The sequence below is a fragment of the Cygnus atratus genome, chromosome 2, assembly GCF_013377495.2.
Source record: "Cygnus atratus isolate AKBS03 ecotype Queensland, Australia chromosome 2, CAtr_DNAZoo_HiC_assembly, whole genome shotgun sequence".
In the NCBI taxonomy this organism is placed as follows: Eukaryota; Metazoa; Chordata; class Aves; order Anseriformes; family Anatidae; genus Cygnus; species Cygnus atratus.
Genome location: NC_066363.1, coordinates 105,255,469 through 105,273,022, shown reverse-complemented (window position 1 = coordinate 105,273,022; position 17,554 = coordinate 105,255,469). Strand labels below are relative to the sequence as shown.

The 17,554-nt window shown below is 40.7% G+C and overlaps 2 protein-coding genes across 9 annotated transcripts in view; one reads left to right on the top strand and one right to left on the bottom strand.

Moving 5' to 3' along the window:
* Positions 1–2,636, top strand: part of GNAL (G protein subunit alpha L) — a 193,281-nt gene extending 190,645 nt beyond the window's left edge. For 2 of the 3 annotated variants that reach the window (XM_050708486.1, XM_035565383.2), the window contains exon 12: positions 703–855. In XM_050708486.1, the coding sequence (XP_050564443.1) occupies positions 703–849 (147 nt within the window). In that variant the 3' untranslated portion in view covers positions 850–855. Of the gene's footprint in view, positions 1–702 lie in introns of all 3 variants that reach the window. The other variant, XM_035565382.2, reaches the window with a different exon arrangement.
* Positions 2,637–3,264: 628 nt separating this feature from the next.
* MPPE1 (metallophosphoesterase 1) overlaps positions 3,265–17,554 on the bottom strand; it is a 31,448-nt gene continuing 17,158 nt past the window's right edge. For 2 of the 6 annotated variants that reach the window (XM_035565379.2, XM_050708482.1), the window contains exons 2-10: positions 13,325–13,712; positions 12,388–12,496; positions 11,965–12,068; positions 10,012–10,092; positions 8,050–8,158; positions 7,053–7,124; positions 6,819–6,941; positions 5,909–6,049; positions 4,009–4,482 (exon numbers count right to left, since the gene is read on the bottom strand). In XM_035565379.2, coding sequence (XP_035421272.1) covers positions 4,300–4,482; positions 5,909–6,049; positions 6,819–6,941; positions 7,053–7,124; positions 8,050–8,158; positions 10,012–10,092; positions 11,965–12,068; positions 12,388–12,496; positions 13,325–13,602 — 1,200 coding nt within the window. In that variant the 5' untranslated portion in view covers positions 13,603–13,712 and the 3' untranslated portion in view covers positions 4,009–4,299. Of the gene's footprint in view, positions 3,391–3,589; positions 3,731–4,008; positions 4,483–5,908; positions 6,050–6,818; positions 6,942–7,052; positions 7,125–8,049; positions 8,159–10,011; positions 10,093–11,964; positions 12,069–12,387; positions 12,497–13,324; positions 13,713–16,375; positions 16,440–17,554 lie in introns of those variants that run through there. The other 4 variants (XM_035565380.1, XM_050708483.1, XM_050708484.1 and 1 more) reach the window with 4 other exon arrangements.

Sequence of the window (17,554 nt, the reverse complement as noted above, 5' to 3'; positions counted from 1 at the left end):
CAACTGGCCTTCATCTTGTATGAATTTCTATATATAGTCTTCAGAATCTGGACTAGGATTTACATATCTCAATCGTATAGCCGCACAGAACAAAAGTGTTGCTTTTAACATATTTTAAGATCCTGGGGCATTTTAACAAAATAACATTGGAGCTTAAGTCAGCAACCTAAAGAGTTGTGCAGTAGCCTTGTGAAAATTTGATTCTGAGTGGTCTGACGTTTGCCGGCTTTGTGCTTGTTTTACTATTTTACATGAACCCAGTCACTATATAGGTAATTCCACTGTGCTCTGGTCTCAGTAGTGATACCAAGTCTTCAAGAGCTCAAAAATTTGCCACATGATGGCACAAAAAAAAAATCCTGGTGTAGATACGTGGCAGAATGCAGCGCTGTGGTATTTGTGCCGCAGCACAAACTGGCTGTGCCATGACGTACAAACAGTAATAGCTAGCTAGGTGGCTCTTACAAAGTACTGATCTACTGATCCCCTAATAGGATCTGTAACTTTTTCCCCTCCATTTCAATTTGTGATTCATATTGGACCATCCCAATGTCCTTTTTTTTATTATTATTATTTATTTAAAATGTTATATAATATGTAAAGTATCCCAGGTTTCCTGGTCTCCAGTAAGTCCCCAGGTCACTGGGAGGTGAAACTTGCGAGGAACAACTCCTTACCATTTTTTTCTCATTGTTTCCACAGAGGATAAGTACAGCGAGTGGAGACGGCAGGCATTATTGCTACCCACACTTTACGTGTGCAGTGGACACAGAAAATATCCGCAGAGTGTTCAACGACTGTCGAGACATCATTCAAAGAATGCACCTTCGCCAGTACGAACTCTTGTGAGGGGGATCACCGTGGAACCTGTGGTTTTAAATTCTTTGCTCCTTACTCTTTCTCTTGATACTACCCCACACAGGGTGGAAGAATATACTATAGAAATGTCAGTCTCTTCACTTTGTTTACTTTAATTATTTAACCTTAAAGCTGATTTGAAGCAAGTTTGGGTTGTTTTTCCTTCATGCTTTTTGGGACTATTTTTGTGCTTTATTTTGACATGCCACTTCTTCGTCATTCCACTAAGCCCTTTGGCTACCTCTGTTCCCTTAGGTTTTGTTTTTTTAACTGAGCATGACCTGCTAAATTTTTTCCAGCAGGTTAACGTCAGTTCAAACTGGTATGTTAGCTGGATGACACTAAAAGTCATACCTATCCCTCTGTGTGGGTTTCCTTTTTAACATGACATTGAAGAGTACTTGATGGGTGAAAAAAAGATTAATGCACTTTGTATCAGGTTATTAAATACTGTTGAGGAAGTAGACACACAATGTAGCAGCACCACAATATTTATTACTCTGTCACAGTTTTTAGCATTTCTGAGTTGCAGGTCAACTGATAAAGTGACCTCCTCTTTTAAGCCGTTACTGGCACAGGAAGTAGAGTAGATAATGAGAGGAATAGTGAAGACAAAGCAATTTTTCTGGGGTCTTGGAGCTAAGTGTCTCTGCACACCTCAGGCATTTGAATTACAGCTACTTTTCAGCCTGTTGCATCTAGGCAGAAAATTTACCACCCTCACTTACGTTATTTGTGCTGTCCACAAATGATCCTTTGAGTTCCGATCATTCTTGGACAACAGTCCTCTCCCTATATATATTTTTTTGTTTTACTGCTGGTTTATTATATTGTACAGACTGTAAAATGTAATATTATTTTGTACAACTTTATTGAAGAAAAATACTTGTAGAAGATCTTTGTGCCTTGATTATGGCTGTACCTGTAAAATGAGCTAAGATGTAAGTATGTTTTTGATTGCGCTGTACAGCTTGATGTCAACCTTACCTGCAGCAGTGACTGGAGGTAAGAACTTTATCTGTAGAGTTTAGGGGTTTTTTTCTGGTTTATATAAAAAAAAATGCTCTTTAGTATAAAAATTATAAATTATGCAAATTAACCACTTACCTTTCCAAGTAAGGTATTACAGTCACCGGATGTTGCAGCAAACATGCCTTTCTCTTTTGAAGTCTCAGCTTTAAAACATTGGAATTCATTCGAGTGTCCAAATTGCAACCTGGTGTTGTTTTAATGGGAACCAAGGATTTTATTTTTTTTCCTTTATATTTAGAAGATATGTTTGGTAATTCTTTGGTCATTCATAGAACTTCACAATTGCACAGACCGATTGTGAATGTGTAAAGCACCATTATATAGAGCTCTTCAATCTTTGTACCAACAGCGGCTTTCATTGTGCAAGTAAATAGCGAGAAAGAAGAAAAAAGGTGTATAAACCCTTGTGTCTGGCCTAAGAGAATTACAAGATGACATTTTTATTTCTCTTTTAATAAAGAGACACATTAGAAAATTGTTTTATTTTAAATATTGTAGAATCAAAATGTGTGAATATTTCTCAAACTTGAATAATTTATGCAAATGACATTCTCAAAACAAGTTGTGGTACAGTACAATATATAAAAAGCAAGAATTGCTGTAGCAATAAGGCATGTCCTTTTTAGTAACTATAACACTGCTTTATATTTTATACATAGGTGTTTTATGTCTGTGACTATATACTTTTCCTGTGTCCAAGATAACCTGTACAAATGTCTAAAATTACAGTTGCAATAACAGAAACCTAGAGAAGTGTTAGACTACATTACTTTATAGAGTGTTTTACCACACTTCGGACCATTCCCACTCTTCATTTTAAATTTAGGGAGAGATTAAGAGCTAACACATTCCCAGCATTGGCATTATAAATCAGCAGGTTTTGATTAATGATTTACTATACACATCGTTGCTAGTTAGAAACCTTAATCAGTCATCTTTTAAAGTCAGACTACAGCCAAATTCTGTACTTGTTTCTATTTGATGATAAATAACCCCCTTTTAGATACTATAATACGAGCATCTCCTCTTCTCAGAAAGGTGTATATTTTAATACGTGTAAGTTCAATTTAGTTGGCAGATATTTCCCAGAAAGCAAACGGCTGGGTGGACTAAGCTAGCAAACAAAATCCCCAAATGCAAAGATTCCCTCGCTTCCCATGCCAAAGAAACAGACTGAACAACAAAGGATAGGCTTTTCTTCAAAAACCACCCCTAGCCCAAGAGTTAAGGTTAGAGCTCCCAGCCACTGCAGGAATGCCAGAAGGAAAACCGGTCCTGGTGTGCAGCAGCCCCTCTGTTTTTTCTGGGGCGGGTGCGGAGAAGCGGTCAGGATTTGTCGCATCTTGCCTTAGACGGCACGCGAAGACGCTGAGCTCAGACCTTACATCCTCCGTGCTGCCATCCAGGCAGGGACCCGCGGCCCGGCTCTGCGGCGCGCTGCGTCACAGCTGGCGGTCTCCCCCTCCCCAGCAAAGAGCTAGTGCAGTTCAAAATGTGACTCTACGATAAAGGTAACAAAACTTGGCGGCCCTGCAGGAATCTAAAATAATGTGCATTCCTATCCCTAGCTGCCTGTAGACTGAGGGCCAAGGCATAGGATAATGTTACTGCAGCTGTATTTGACCTTCCTTCTTGCAGAAGATCGGCAACTGGAGGGCCCCTCACCACACAGATCTCTGGGATGCAATAGGGCCCTCTTTTTTAAGCTCATCATAGCACATCTTTTTAAAAATAGCAGCTTGAGGTGTCGCCCTAATTTTTTTTTTTAAGCAGGTTTCAGGTGTGTATCAGCAAACTGGATCTGCGAGGCTTCTTCCTGTTGTTGTCTGGTAGACGATAACTGCAAATTGTAGTCAGCTAACAGTTTAGTATGTCAGGAACTGGAAGATTTCTTGTCCCAAACTACAGTCCCTTACATATAACATCCTAAAAAGGTTACGGAAATCTGCATCTCTCAGTGCTGATGTATCTAGCTTCTGCCTGACCCTAACAAACAGACGTATGACATTAGAAGGGCCATGCAGCAATAAAACAGAGAAACGTTTCCAGTTTGCAGGACTGAGCCTCCACCAGGGTAAGACACTAGTGCAGATAAGTGATGAGGCTATAGGATTTACATAATGTACAGTTAAACTTTTAATATACATATTTGATACAAAAATTATAGCAGGAAAAGGACTCATTTGATTGTAGAATACAGTATTTTTGTACAGCATGAAACGTTCATTTTGGTTAATTATTTATCCTGTAGTAGTCATATCAGCTGTATAGGACTTCTATGGTATGTGTAAATGCAACCTGCCTTCAGACTAGCAATCAAATTAGGTCATTTGCTGGCATGAATATAGTCTGATGTTTGACTGTTCTCAGCTTTGGTATTTCAGTGACTGAATGCAGATGTCTGGCTCTTCATACTGCTTTATGCTTACTGATTAAATGCTGAGCAAAATAAAATGGTGGAGTGAGAAGCTGAAAATGAGCTAGTATCAGGATTACAAGCAGAGCACCTGCTGCACAGTATATAGTAAAGACTCTGCTCTCATATGGAAGGAAGCATTTTTGGAGGGAGAAGTCAGTTGGTGTTATGCTGCCCTGGAAAAGAAATGAAGACTGTCACTTTGCTGTTACAGTAGGTTCTAAATCAGGAGTAACACCATGGCTGTCAGATCTCCGATTTCTAAATTCTGTGTTGGGTGGCAAGGGTTGGGGCCAGTTTCCTAGTACCAGTGCCTTCTCCAGGGGGCTGAAGAGCCCATACTTGTGGTGCTGGGCACTAACTGGAACAGTCACCAGGCCAACGTTAGCCCAGATGCCAATCTTCCCTCTATTCCATCTAACCAGAGAGCTGGGCTCCTCATCGGATCTGCCTTCAAGAGAAGCCTAACTTTAGCTGCTGTTAACCAACCTGGAAGGAGCCTTCCCAGGCTAAAGTTAGGTTTTGTGAATGTGCCCCTTCCTCACCCCGAACCCTCCTCCTACCCAGTACATGCTGCAAAAAACACGTTGGCTAATCCAAATTGTGTACGTGAACTTTAACAACAGAGAACTTCATTGGGTTTTGGCTTGACTTCTAATTAAAGTTTACAACAGTCTGAGGCTGATTTAAAACAGTAGTGAAGATGATGCAACTTTAATTAGCCAACCTCTTGTTTTGCAGTGAAGATGCACTGTCTGGCGTGTGCAGAGAGCGTATGTGGTTTGAAGGCAGCTACTCTCAGGAATATGGAATAAACAGAAGTACATTTCAACAAGAAATACTAACAGTTGCATAAAATGAATTTAAAAGCTTGGGGCTATCTGTGTATTAAGCTGCCTAAACTCAACGGCAGCAAGAATACATTAAAGATTCTCCCCCCACCAGCCCAAGTCACAGACTACTCTAAGCAGATTGTAGGTTTTGCTTCTTACTCCAAGTTTCTAGGAGTTCTGTTTTATTTTTGAACTGGGGAACTAATTGTTTTACCTCTAAGGATATACTGAGCACTGGAACTGCCTGCGAGAGCATAACCAACACACTGTATAAGATGTGAATTGGACACGAGGAGACAGACTATTGGCATGTGACCAACGTTTTCACTGTGTGAAGTGGTTAATGCACGAGTTTGAAAACCATGATCACCACGCGAAACTTTGAGGTGGACGCGGTCTTGTTTTCGTAGTTGGTAAACCAACCAAGCAAAATGAGTCTTTCTACTGTTCAGTGCACAATACTGATTATTTTTACAAGTCAATAGTTTACAATGCACCCTCTTTATAAGAAACTGTTAGATGCTTGTACCCATATACTAATTAGATCTTTAACAGCATTGCTTTGTACCACACGGAACACGTGGCTCCCACAGATGTACTTTATAAAGTGGATGCAGTGTACTGAGTGGGTTGGGTGGGTAGGCAATTTTTTTTTTATTATTATTTTTTGTTTTTACAGGTAGAATCAGTTCTAAAATATAGCTGACTGCCATGTTGATTTATTTATGAAAGTTATCTGACAAAAATTAAAAAAAAAATTAAAACTTACCATGATGAAACTAGGATTGTTTCTATTCCTCCAACTGAACGACGGGACGCTGATTTCTGGAATTTTCCCCGCATGCAGCACTTCACAAGCACTATGGGTGTGCCCACTGAGAATCAAACGGGGACGAAACCACCATAACAGCTAGAAAACAACACGGTAAAGCACAGCAAGTCATGACTGAAAAGAAACTGAGCATAAGACCCATTTCTTCTTCTGACAGAATAAATATACGGGAATTCTAATAATCTTACCAAGTGTTTTGTGTAAACTTTTGTTTTCCAGTAAGATACATGTTGATATTGTAATATCACTCCCCTTTAGCCCTTATCACAAGTACCAGACTTTTTCTGGCCATCCTGATTGGAAAAACAAAGCCAATAGCATGCTGTTGACATTACAAATAGAAAAATCTTGTTTTTAATAAAGCAATGCTGATTTCTTGTCTAAGAGAGAATCTTGTACTGCCAATCTTGAGCAAAGACATTTATGCAGAAGGAAATAAATACTGCCCATTAGATTTTCTGGAAAGACTTTGACTTTACATTTTCTTCAGTTACTATTGCAGCAAGAGCAGTACTTTCAAAGCGTTGGACTTTCTACTGGGTTTGTCAATAATCTACACATTACATAGGTTGCAAAACATTAAACTAAGAGATAAGAGCAGCACAACACACTTAAGAGCACCGGGACTTATCACCTGCAGAATCAAGGCCACGATCATGATGATCCTCAAGGGAACAGCTCTAACAAGCAGCCTCTCAAAGGCCTCATTAAAGCAGGAGCAGTTGTGGGCACTTTGTTTCATCTAACATTTATCCTTTCCAAAATGTTCTCATCTGTAGATACCTGTATACCCGTGCCACTCTCCCACCCACCCACCCACTGATACTCGATCTCCTAATGTATAAACCTTTTGTGATGCTTCCTGAGACAGTACATCATATTTTTCTTTAAATGGGATGTTCTTCTCCTCTGGAGGGGCAGAATCTTCTCCACTGCATTCAGCATCACTTTTCCGGTAGAGAGGGTAATGCTGGGAGACAGTCAAAACAAGGATCAGTTGTTAACGGTCCAGCCTTTCTAGAAAGGGAACAAATACACTAAAAACATGCCAACAAGTTGCCTCACCCCATCTCCAACACACCTGTAAAAGGATTGGTTCCGAAGCTGGAAGCTTTTCCACGTCACTGCATCTTTTGTTGGAATGATTCCAGTTCTGTGAATAAAATCAATCCACACATATTGTCTTCACCTATGTATGCCAAAGGGGTGGGGAAGGGAATTACACGATAGCTAGGTTTTGAGGGGTTGTTTTTTTGCTGTTTTTTTTTAATGCTTTGAGAAAAGCAGTAACAGCTCAGAGTATAGTATTTAAATACTGTCCACTGTATGAAATTTTAAGAGCCACTACGGTGGGTCAATGGGCAACGCTTTAATTTCTGTACGTGCTGTGAATACAGTTACATTCTTTCTGAACATGGAAAGTAACAGTAGAATCTGTTGTGAGTCTTTCCACAAGCAAGGCAAAAGAGAAATGGAGCAGCCTGAGAGAGATCGCAGATAGTGTCTGACAATTTTTCCACTGAGAGGTGGTTTCCTGATTGACTGCCAACCCTGTAAATCATGCTGCCTACCTTGTGTCCAGTCTGCCTATGAAAAAGGGAAGAGGAATGAAATGAGAAGCAACTGGATTTGACGAAAAAATACAACGAAAACATTACTAGGCCATCAAGGTAGGACTCCAGTAAAATCAGAAAACTACAATAAACTAGTTCAAAGGATATAGGACAGAACAACATGCAAAAATATAAATGCATGGATTACAATGCATCTCACAGAAAGTGCAGGGTTACAGAACTTCTCCTGCCATTCCTTGGAACAGAAGAAATTGCACCCTCTGCTAGTTGGCAGCACTAACAAGGAAGTTAACACCATTAGTGCAGAGCAACACAGTGAGCAGTTAGGTAAAAACAGTAAGTGAAAATGAGGAAGAGAGATTTGCTAACAAGTTACAACATGAATTGGAAGCAGATTTTTTTTCAGAAGAAAGCCTTCGTTGTATCTTGACTATTCCTGTAGTATCAGTATTTCCATTCCAGTAGCCAAGTTGCTGGCTATAATCACATCTTTAATAAACTTACCTGCTGGGAGCAATTCAGTTTGTGAGAAAGCGCCACAAGCTTTGCCTCTGAGGTACGGCAGATAGCGCAGCCATCACCCTCCATGGCTACGCTGTTCACTATGACAAAGCTGGAAAACACCAGGGCGTGGGCAAGGAGGAAGAAGCGGTGAGGACAGGAAAGCATTTGCTGTTCGTGCACATGTAGGATAAACCTTACTTTATAGAATGCAAGTGATCCAAAATCAAACAGCTCAACAAAACAAAAGAATATTGCAGCTTCTGAAGCCACAATGTTATAAATCCTCTTCTGAGTATCCATACCGTAGCCATTTCTCTACCTGGTAGGCTGCTTTATAAATCAGTTATTAATTAGGCTGCACGATATTCTGTATGCTGTGCTTCATGCTTACACCTTATTATTATTATTATTATTATTATTATTATTATTATCAATTCTTACGTGGTATTTTAGTGGAATGTTAGAAGCCAACTAAAGGGAATTCTGAAGGAAAGAAGAACTTGCTTCTCTCCCCACTCACATTTCAGGCATCAGAGACATCACTTTAGACATTCAATTCCTTTCGAACAACTGAAAAGCAATATAGCACTGCATTTGACTGTCTACCCTGAACACAGTTTCATACTTTGTGGTTTCTCGCACAGAAAAATGGGTTTATATTTGTAAAAGATTTCCTTGTAGGTTTCAAACCAACTTTAACTTTCTACAACAAGATTTGTACCTGCTTAGTCCCTCGGTCAGAACTGCAGGAAGAGCTGTATTTCCAGTTCAACTCAGTATGTTTACCAGACATGAATGAGTTGATTGCCTCCACTTAAGAGATGCTAGCCAACACCTCCCACCCCCCCAAATTTTAATCCTCTTTCATCAGACTAATCTGCTTTTATACCACAGATTTGTTATAAAGTAGTTTATCCAGTAAAATTTCATTAATAACACAGCTCTTTTCAGTTAATGAATATGATACTAGACATGCAATCTGCAGCTGGAAGCAAGAATTCTGCTGTGCTGATTTATGGAAGGGGACATGGAGATATTCCTTCATAACTTATTTTAAACAGCCGGAATACATTTCTAGAGGACCCCGTATCTGCATGATAAACAATAGCATTATACTGGGCATTCATGAAGCTCATATATCTTTGGGAGGGAGAGGGTGAAAACAGCACTATTTCTGTATCTGTTCAGTATATTCTAAATGTCTGCTTAATTAAGGGAACCAGTGTAACCTTCTAGTTTTTTAATCTTACATTCATAGGAGTGATTATAACCTAATCATGCCAATGCTTTTCCACAAACCCACTACTGTTTTCTCACATTGGACTCCTGCATGGTATATAAAAGTAGCAAAAGGGTGCACACAGACAGCTACAGAAAGAGACAACGATGAGAACAAGCTCTGCAACAAGGTCTATTCAAAGTCAAAACCAGCCTGTGCATCATTGCCCCACCCTGTGGAAAACCTGTGGACAAGCAACTGCTGTGCTCCCAAGTTCCTCAAACAAGAGTTAAGTTCTGCAGACTAAAGAAGTTATTAAAATTAATGAAACTCTTAACTTGCAAGCACAGAGGGGGGTTTGTTTGTGTTTCTTTACTGAATCCTACTCTTCTGCTATGTTTACAGCCATGGGTCATTACCAGCTGCAAGGAAGTAAAATCGCAAACCAGAGAATTTCATTCCGACTCCTCAGTACTTTTCCATTTAGAAGAAAATTGGCCTAGCTTAAAGCAAAAGCTGCTCCTCCACATCACACTATGGGTTTATTCAAAGTGTTTCATGTTTAACATAACACAAGCTAGATAAAAAATAATAATAATAACAGAACTTAAGCATATTAATAATATTCTCATATTATTTCATCAGAAATTCACTTCTAGTTCTCATTCTTCATCACTTAGGTCTCCTAGCCCACTAATAACTACTCTAAACATTGAAAAAAACCTGTATATGCATATACTCACTTTATTCCTTTTCGAGTTATTAGCTTTCCTGAAGTAAAGTTGAAAATTTTTTCAAATCGATTTACCTTGTACGTGGTCATTCTGTGTCACAGAACAAAAACACAACTGAGGTAAGAAATCGGCATTATAATAAATAATCTGACACAGTTGCTTTGCAGTTTTTAGACCATTCATGCAGCTTACAGCTCCATTATTTAGATCACGTATTCATTCAGCAAAATCATAGGGATGCTCTGAAATTCTGCCCTAGTCACAACAGTGTAAGCAGACATCCTACCGAAGCACACCAGAGCAAGCACACTTACACTCTTCCACACTGAGGAAATGGGAAAGGAAATGTGCTTAGACTAAGCACTTTGCAGACAATGAAGCCCAAAACAAGGAAAAGCAGCATCAAGACTTTGCCCATGCAGAAAAACTAGCCCTGAACAACTTTACATATGCTTCAAGATGCACAAAAGTAGCCTGAAACCTGTTCTAAAATGTATTCCTGTGGTGTATTGTGTGTAGATCACAGAATCACAGAGTCATTAAGGTTGGAAAAGACCTCCAAGATCACCTGGTCCAACCATCCCCCTACTACCAATGTCACCCACTAAACCATGTCCCCAAGCACTACGTCCAACCTTTCCTTGAACACCCCCAGGGACAGTGACTCCACCACCTCCCTGGGCAACCCGTTCCAATGCCTGACTGCTCTTTCTGAGAAGAAATGTCTCCTCATTTCCAACCTGAAACCTCCCCTGGTGCAACTTGAGGCCATTCCCCCTAGTCCCATCACTAGATACCTGTGAGAAGAGGCCGACCCCCAGCTCCCCATACCTTTCTTTCAGGTAGTTGTAGAGAGCAATAAGGCCGCCCCTGATCCTCCTCTTCTCCAGACTGAACAACCCCAGTGCCCTCAGCCATTCCTCACAGGACTTGTGCTCCAGGCCCTTCACCAGCTCCGTAGCCCTGCTCTGGACACGCTCCAGGGCCTCGATGTCCTTGTAGTGAGGGGCCCAAAGCTGAACACAGCACTCGAGGTGCGGCCTCACCAGAGCAGAGTACAGGGGGACGATCACCACCCTGGTCCTGCTGGCCACACTATTCCTGACACAAGCCAGGATGCTGTTGGCATTCTTGGCCACCTGGGCACACTGCCGGCTCATGTTCAGGTGAGCATCAACCAACATCCCCAGACCCTTTTCCTCTGCACAGCTTTCCAGGCACTCAGCCCCAACCCTGTAGCATTGCATGGGGTTGTCGTGGCCAAAGTGCAGGACCCGGCACTGAGCCATGTTGAACCTCATCCCATTGGCCTCTGCCCATCAACCCATCCTGTCCAGGTCCTTCTGCAGGGCCTTCCTACCCTCCGGCAGACTGACATTTCTCCCCAACTTGGTGTCGTCTGCAAACTCACTGAGGGTGCACTCAATTCCCTCATCCAAATCATCAATAAGATATTAAAGAGGATGGGCCCCAACACTGACCCCTGGGGAACACCACTGGTGACCGGTCACCAGCTGGATTTCACTCCGTTCACCACCACTCTCTGGGCCCGGCCATCCAGCCAGTTTGTAACCCAGCAAAGAGTGTGCCTGTCCAAGCCATGGGCTGCCAGCTTCTCCTGGACGAGAAGCTGTGGGAGACTGTGTCAAAGGCCTTGCTGAAGTCTAGGTAGACTACGTCGACAGCCTTTCCCTCATCCACCAGGTGGGTCACCCGGTCATAGGAGATGAGGTTGGTCAGGCAGGACTTGCCTTTCATGAACCCGTGCTGACTGGCTGTCTTGCACATGTTGTGTGCTGGATTAATACCTTTTAAGATTGCTGTAAATTACAATCCCATCTCATTTGGTTATGATCAAAACCATTCTGTATAAACACACGAAAAGTCACTCGAACAGTTACTGTACACACACTGACATTTCATTCTTGGCACTTGGGTATTCCTTTCACTGAAGGGACTTACTCATAATGAAATCCAATGTCATGATTTCCAACGATAACCACCAGTTCAGTAGAAGCTGGATACTTAAACATTTTCCGAAATCTCCTGACATCATCTGCCCATGCCTGCATGAAAAAAAAATGAAGAAATTAATGCTGTTCCACAATATTGAAGGGAATTGCTAACGTACAACACAGAAGCACACACTCAGTGAGATGCTCACATGTTCCAAGTTTTGTATAAAGGGAAAAGTGTCGAGATACCACCAAAAATGAAGGAGAAACACAACATCCCAACTACTATCTAAAACACTAGAAACTCTATCAGTAGAACAACTGTAGTAACATGAAAAAAAGCCTTGCATACCTAGTCTGCTTCCTTCTGCCATCCATTTCCTTCAAGCAATCCTCATTTTCTGAAATAAGAGAGCTGTTCATGTCATACCTGAGGTGAGCTCCATTTTCCTTCATCAAAGACATCTCCCAGAATAAAAACAATATCTGGCTGCAGTAACCACAAGGCAGTTTGGAAAGATCTCTCCATTTGCCATTCCCTAAAGAGAGAATACATACCCAGTCATCACTGCATAACTTCTAGATCCTCAAGTCTGAATACACGAACATAGCCTGACAGGAATGTGAAGATGGCTCCTACACACTGAGAATGCTACTATGAAATTCAAATTAGATACTTAGAAATCAGGTTTAAGTGCAGTAGGTGCATCTTACCTGGTGGGTAATTCCACCGCAATACAATCAGAATCGAGTCATGCAAGAAGTAATACCAGTTTGTTTATTTTTATTCACTACAATTCCATTAAATAACAATTTATTAGAACAGTGAATTATTTAATGTATTTTACTATGCATTTGTTTCTTCAGCAAAAGTTTACAAGGTTCATATAATGTTAGAATCGGTACTTTCTTCCAGCATTTTTTTAGACAAAAAAACAACATGGCTTTGTGCAGTAGGCATAGGATTGGGTTACCTTTGTTTTTAAGTGCAATTTTGCTGCCCATTCTTCTACTACAGAAATAAATTTCTACTGGCTTCCTTACCTCTGCAGTTGAAGGTGTTAACTTGTGGGGACATCAAAGTTATCTGGCTCATTTTTAAGGCACTGTAAGAAATAATTATGCACTGGAAAAGACTATCTGACCTATCTAAAACGTTCAGGTACCTACATCCACCTGAACAATGAAGACTGCACCGCCTAAGTCCCATTCGTTAATGCATTTATTATCTAGTCCAGGTACAGACAGGCACTCAGAAGCAGTACGCGTATTTCTTAAGACAACAGCAACATTGGTTTTAAACATCTGTCCCATTAGTTACTATTAAAACTCTAAAAACAGGATAGAGATTCAAAAAATTAAATTACCACCTTCGTAGTTTATCCAGCCAATGTCCTTTGATTTCACCAAGCAGGTGAGTGTCAGCTAAAATTATGCCCTTCAGGACTGAAGCTGAAGTCTCTGTGTTACCTGTGTGAGCTCCACCTTTCACTTCTGGCCATCGACATTGAAAAATTACCACATAATAAATTAAAAATTCACAAAATATTAACACGGAGCTGACAAAGCACACAAGTTTCAGCAGGAAACAGATCCTCTTCCTCGAAGGAAGATTCTTCACAGTGATCAATCTAGAAGTCAGCATTGCAGTACCAGCATAAGAGTCTTTCCCAGTGGCTAAGTTCTCCTCTCCAAGGTGAAAACAATAGGGTCTTGTCAGAGGACCAAGTGGGGCTTCATATCAGTACAAAACCCCTGTGGAGAAAATAAAAAATAAAATATTCATAAAGCCAGCAGTCCCTGTGAAAAGCTACCATGCAAGGCTGATGGTGCTGGTTTCTCATCAGCATGAAAGCTTTGGTGTAATAAAAGTATGCATGCACATACCTATACACATACACAGAATCATCTAGGTTGGAAAACACCTTCAGGTATTTTCCTGAAGAGAATATATATATATTTGACTGAAATTGCAAATTTGGTCTTCTCTTTCAGGTACATTTGTTCAACCCACACAGAAGGCCGAGCTGCTGAGCCTAGACCAGCGTTCTCTCCTACCAGAACCAAGGCAACTAGTTTAAAGCTAGCCAGAATCTCACTGCATGATGCTTTTTTACAACATACAGCGAAAATACTGAGAATAGGGATCAAAGATAGGTAAAGATAAAGCTCAGCTTGAACAAAAGAGAAAAAAAAAAAAGAGGGAGAGGTGGTGGTGTGAGGATAGAAAGGAATTCCTTACCATCCTGGCCACTGCACTGCCACAAGTCACATAACACTGCCCAACCAGTGCAATTGCCACCTTTACACAGTTCCTTCTAAGAATCTCCAGGAACCCCAAGCAATTTGCTGTCCCAAAACAAGTTGACTGGAGCTTTCCAAGAACACAGGATGACTTCACTAACACTGCTTCATTTCTAGCAAAGAGAAATGACTGAGGCTCGGACAAAGAAACGGTGCTACAGCTGAGGAGCAATGTGGGAAAACAAGCCTTTTGAGGTTGGTAACTAGACTGTCATTCCTGACTTCTTCCACCCTGGATAGTTTGTGGCCCAAAGAGGGAACTTACCCCTTTTAAAACTGTAATTTTATTTTATGCCATTTTAAAGGCTAATCCAAAACAAATGCCTTCACTCCGATAAACCACAGCTGTAACAGGGCCCATGGATTGTTGCACTTGTTCACAGACGTTTAAGAGAAACTCATTATTTCTGGGTTAAGGAGGAAATACCCCCACTTTCACAGTTCTGCTTCTGAAGTCCCTCACACAAATACATTTTCTGTGTCAATGCCTACAAGAAACAAGTATCCCAAATGGGAGGACGGGGATACCAGCCTTACTTTAAGTGAAATCACTCCGGTTCCACACGCGACCTCTCCGGGTTTCAATCTGAAGAGTATTGCAGCTCTGGCAGACCCACTTTTTAAAGGTCAACCATGTAACACAGTAACAGGGACTCTAGCAGAGCTATTAGGTGTTACTTCACAGGCTCACAAACAAACTTTCAGAAAAATCCACAAAAAGTCTTGTAGCCCTCCCCCTGTACTAAGGTCCTGGATATTAGCAGTTATTGCAGGCAGACAGTGATTAGCAGCCGATGTTAATTTGTGTTGAATAAACCTGATGAGAACCGTGACCACTCAGTACATTTGAATATTCAGACCCTAAGTATCAGGAACACTGAGATAAAATTAAAGATCCATTAATTTTGTGTGGTTCTGTTTTGAAACCTTGGTCATAGTCACATGCTGAACACAGGAACAAAACTCAGATTGTTTTACTGCCCTGTGTCCTAGCCCATTTGATTGATGTCTCACAGAAATCAAAAACAGATTAACTTATTTTTCTCCAACCAAAACCTCTATTTGATAACAGCCACCTATTCTCAAACATGAGCTTCAACACTACAAAGTACTTGTTCGAGACAAAGAACCATTCATCTTCATCATGTAACGTTTCCAATGTGCATTATTTAACATTAGCATGACTAATAGATAATTGCATGTAATTCAGTTCTATCTAAACTTAGTTTTACATGAGAACGCTACTGGCCAGACATCACAATTTCATGACACAGAGGAACTACAAATAAAGGCTGATTAACTTGTTTAATATAAATCTCATCCATATCTTAACTGGCAATGAAAATCAATGAGATCTTGTTTGTATATCTCACAACTAGGCAAGACTAAAGGAAAAATGTCTGTTCAATAGATAGAGCAACAAGCACTGAAGACATGTAAGTTCTTAACTGTAAGCACACAAATTCATACAGCCAAATCCTGAACAAACTGTACCTACCCCAGAATTTGGTAGCAGATTTTGGTAATCCTAAACAGTCTTCTCTCCTAAGAAAAATAGTACTGAATTGCTAGTAAGTTACTAAAACCAAAAACCCTATGTCTCTGTATTCACAGCCCACACAAAACTTAAAACAAATAAAACCTGTTGTTTTGCTATTGGTGCTAATGCATTCTCTAGTAGATTTTTGTTATGTGATTCTTAACACATCACATTTCTTCAGAAGCTGTCCAAACAGCTACAGAGCTGCAGCAAAAAGCCACTGTTACAGACCAGAGAAAAAAAATAATGTCCCCAGAAATCTAATGATCTCATAAAATGCAAATAATAATTAAACAAATGCAGTTAGTAGAAAAGAGCTAATCAAAAAACACGCAGAGATCCTGTCGTTTTTGTACACATTCACCATCACAGCATTTCTGCTGCTAGCTGTTACTATGTGGGAGCCATGCCACAGATGGGGAAGATGTCGGAGGTCTCCCATCTGCACCCTACGTTTCCAGCTACAGGAAAAATAAATCACAAAGTCTGCGAGGCAGAATGAGCTGAAAGACAACCCCTACTACCGGCTGACAGAAACACCCATCTGCACCGGTTGTTTCACTCTCCAGCCTACCTCGCTCTGCCACCTTTGAGTTGATGGCTGCTCGCTTCCTGCCCCGAGTGTCTGCTCAGGTCAGTGGCTGCACACCTCTGCGCCCCAAAGTCAGAGCAGTTTAACCAAAACTGAGCACATGCACCAGCTATCTGAGCCTCACATACGGGTACACCAGAACTGGAGAGCCACACGGAAGAATGCTGTCCTCTCGCACGTGATGGAAAGGTCAGAAATAACGCTGTCAGACTGCACACACGCTGCAAGATGGAGCTGTGGTTCAACACGTCGCTGCTGTAGGATAGATCTCTTGCTACTCCTCCTCCTAGCACGGCTGATTTTTAAGATTTGACTAGAACATGTTTTGTTGCCAGGGCTTAAGGATCTAAGCGATCAGACAAGATTGAACAATTTCTCCCCATTTCTTGTTTTAAATAGGTGGCAGTGACTTGATGTAATACTGATTTTAAAAGTTTTATGAGCTCATCATGAAGGCAAGATCAAGATTTTCATCATATTCATTATTCCAATTGTTTGGGCAACGAACATACTGTAATGGAAAAACTGTGATCTTCACTACCTGGCAAACAGCAGAATTCTGCCAGCTTGTGGATAAGGGCAACCCTGATTTAATAATACTGTCACCAAAGTTTAAACATGCTAGAAGAATAATGTTATACCACAAATCTATGGGAAAAAATGCTCAAGTGACTAATGCTCAAGAAAAAGAAGTGTGATGCTTTCCTTCTCCAGCAGCAGTGTTTATTTTGCTTACTAACACATATCAGATACATTTTTGCACTTAAAACACTTAATTGTACATACTACTCCTCCTGTTTTCATCTGTCAAGTTTACCGGCCACACAAACTCTTCTTTCCCTTCTCTATCTCTGTTCAGAGTCTTATCCAGCTTTAATTTACAAGTGAGTTAAGAATAAAGCAAGGAAAACATTAAGAGTCCTAGTCCTAACTCTAGTGAGTTGGTATTTTTATTACGCTAAAGAAGCTGAATTAGGGTATAAATAAACTCAGTATTCCTAACCTTGTGATAATCTCAAGTTTTCACTCAGTTCTCCCATTGTAATGTTACACAGGTGCATGTTGACAACATTCAGAAAATATAATTCTGGGTATCTGTGTGTTTCACAGAAGAGTCACATAGTTACTAACAGGTTCAGGTTCAAATCCCACAAGTTTTCC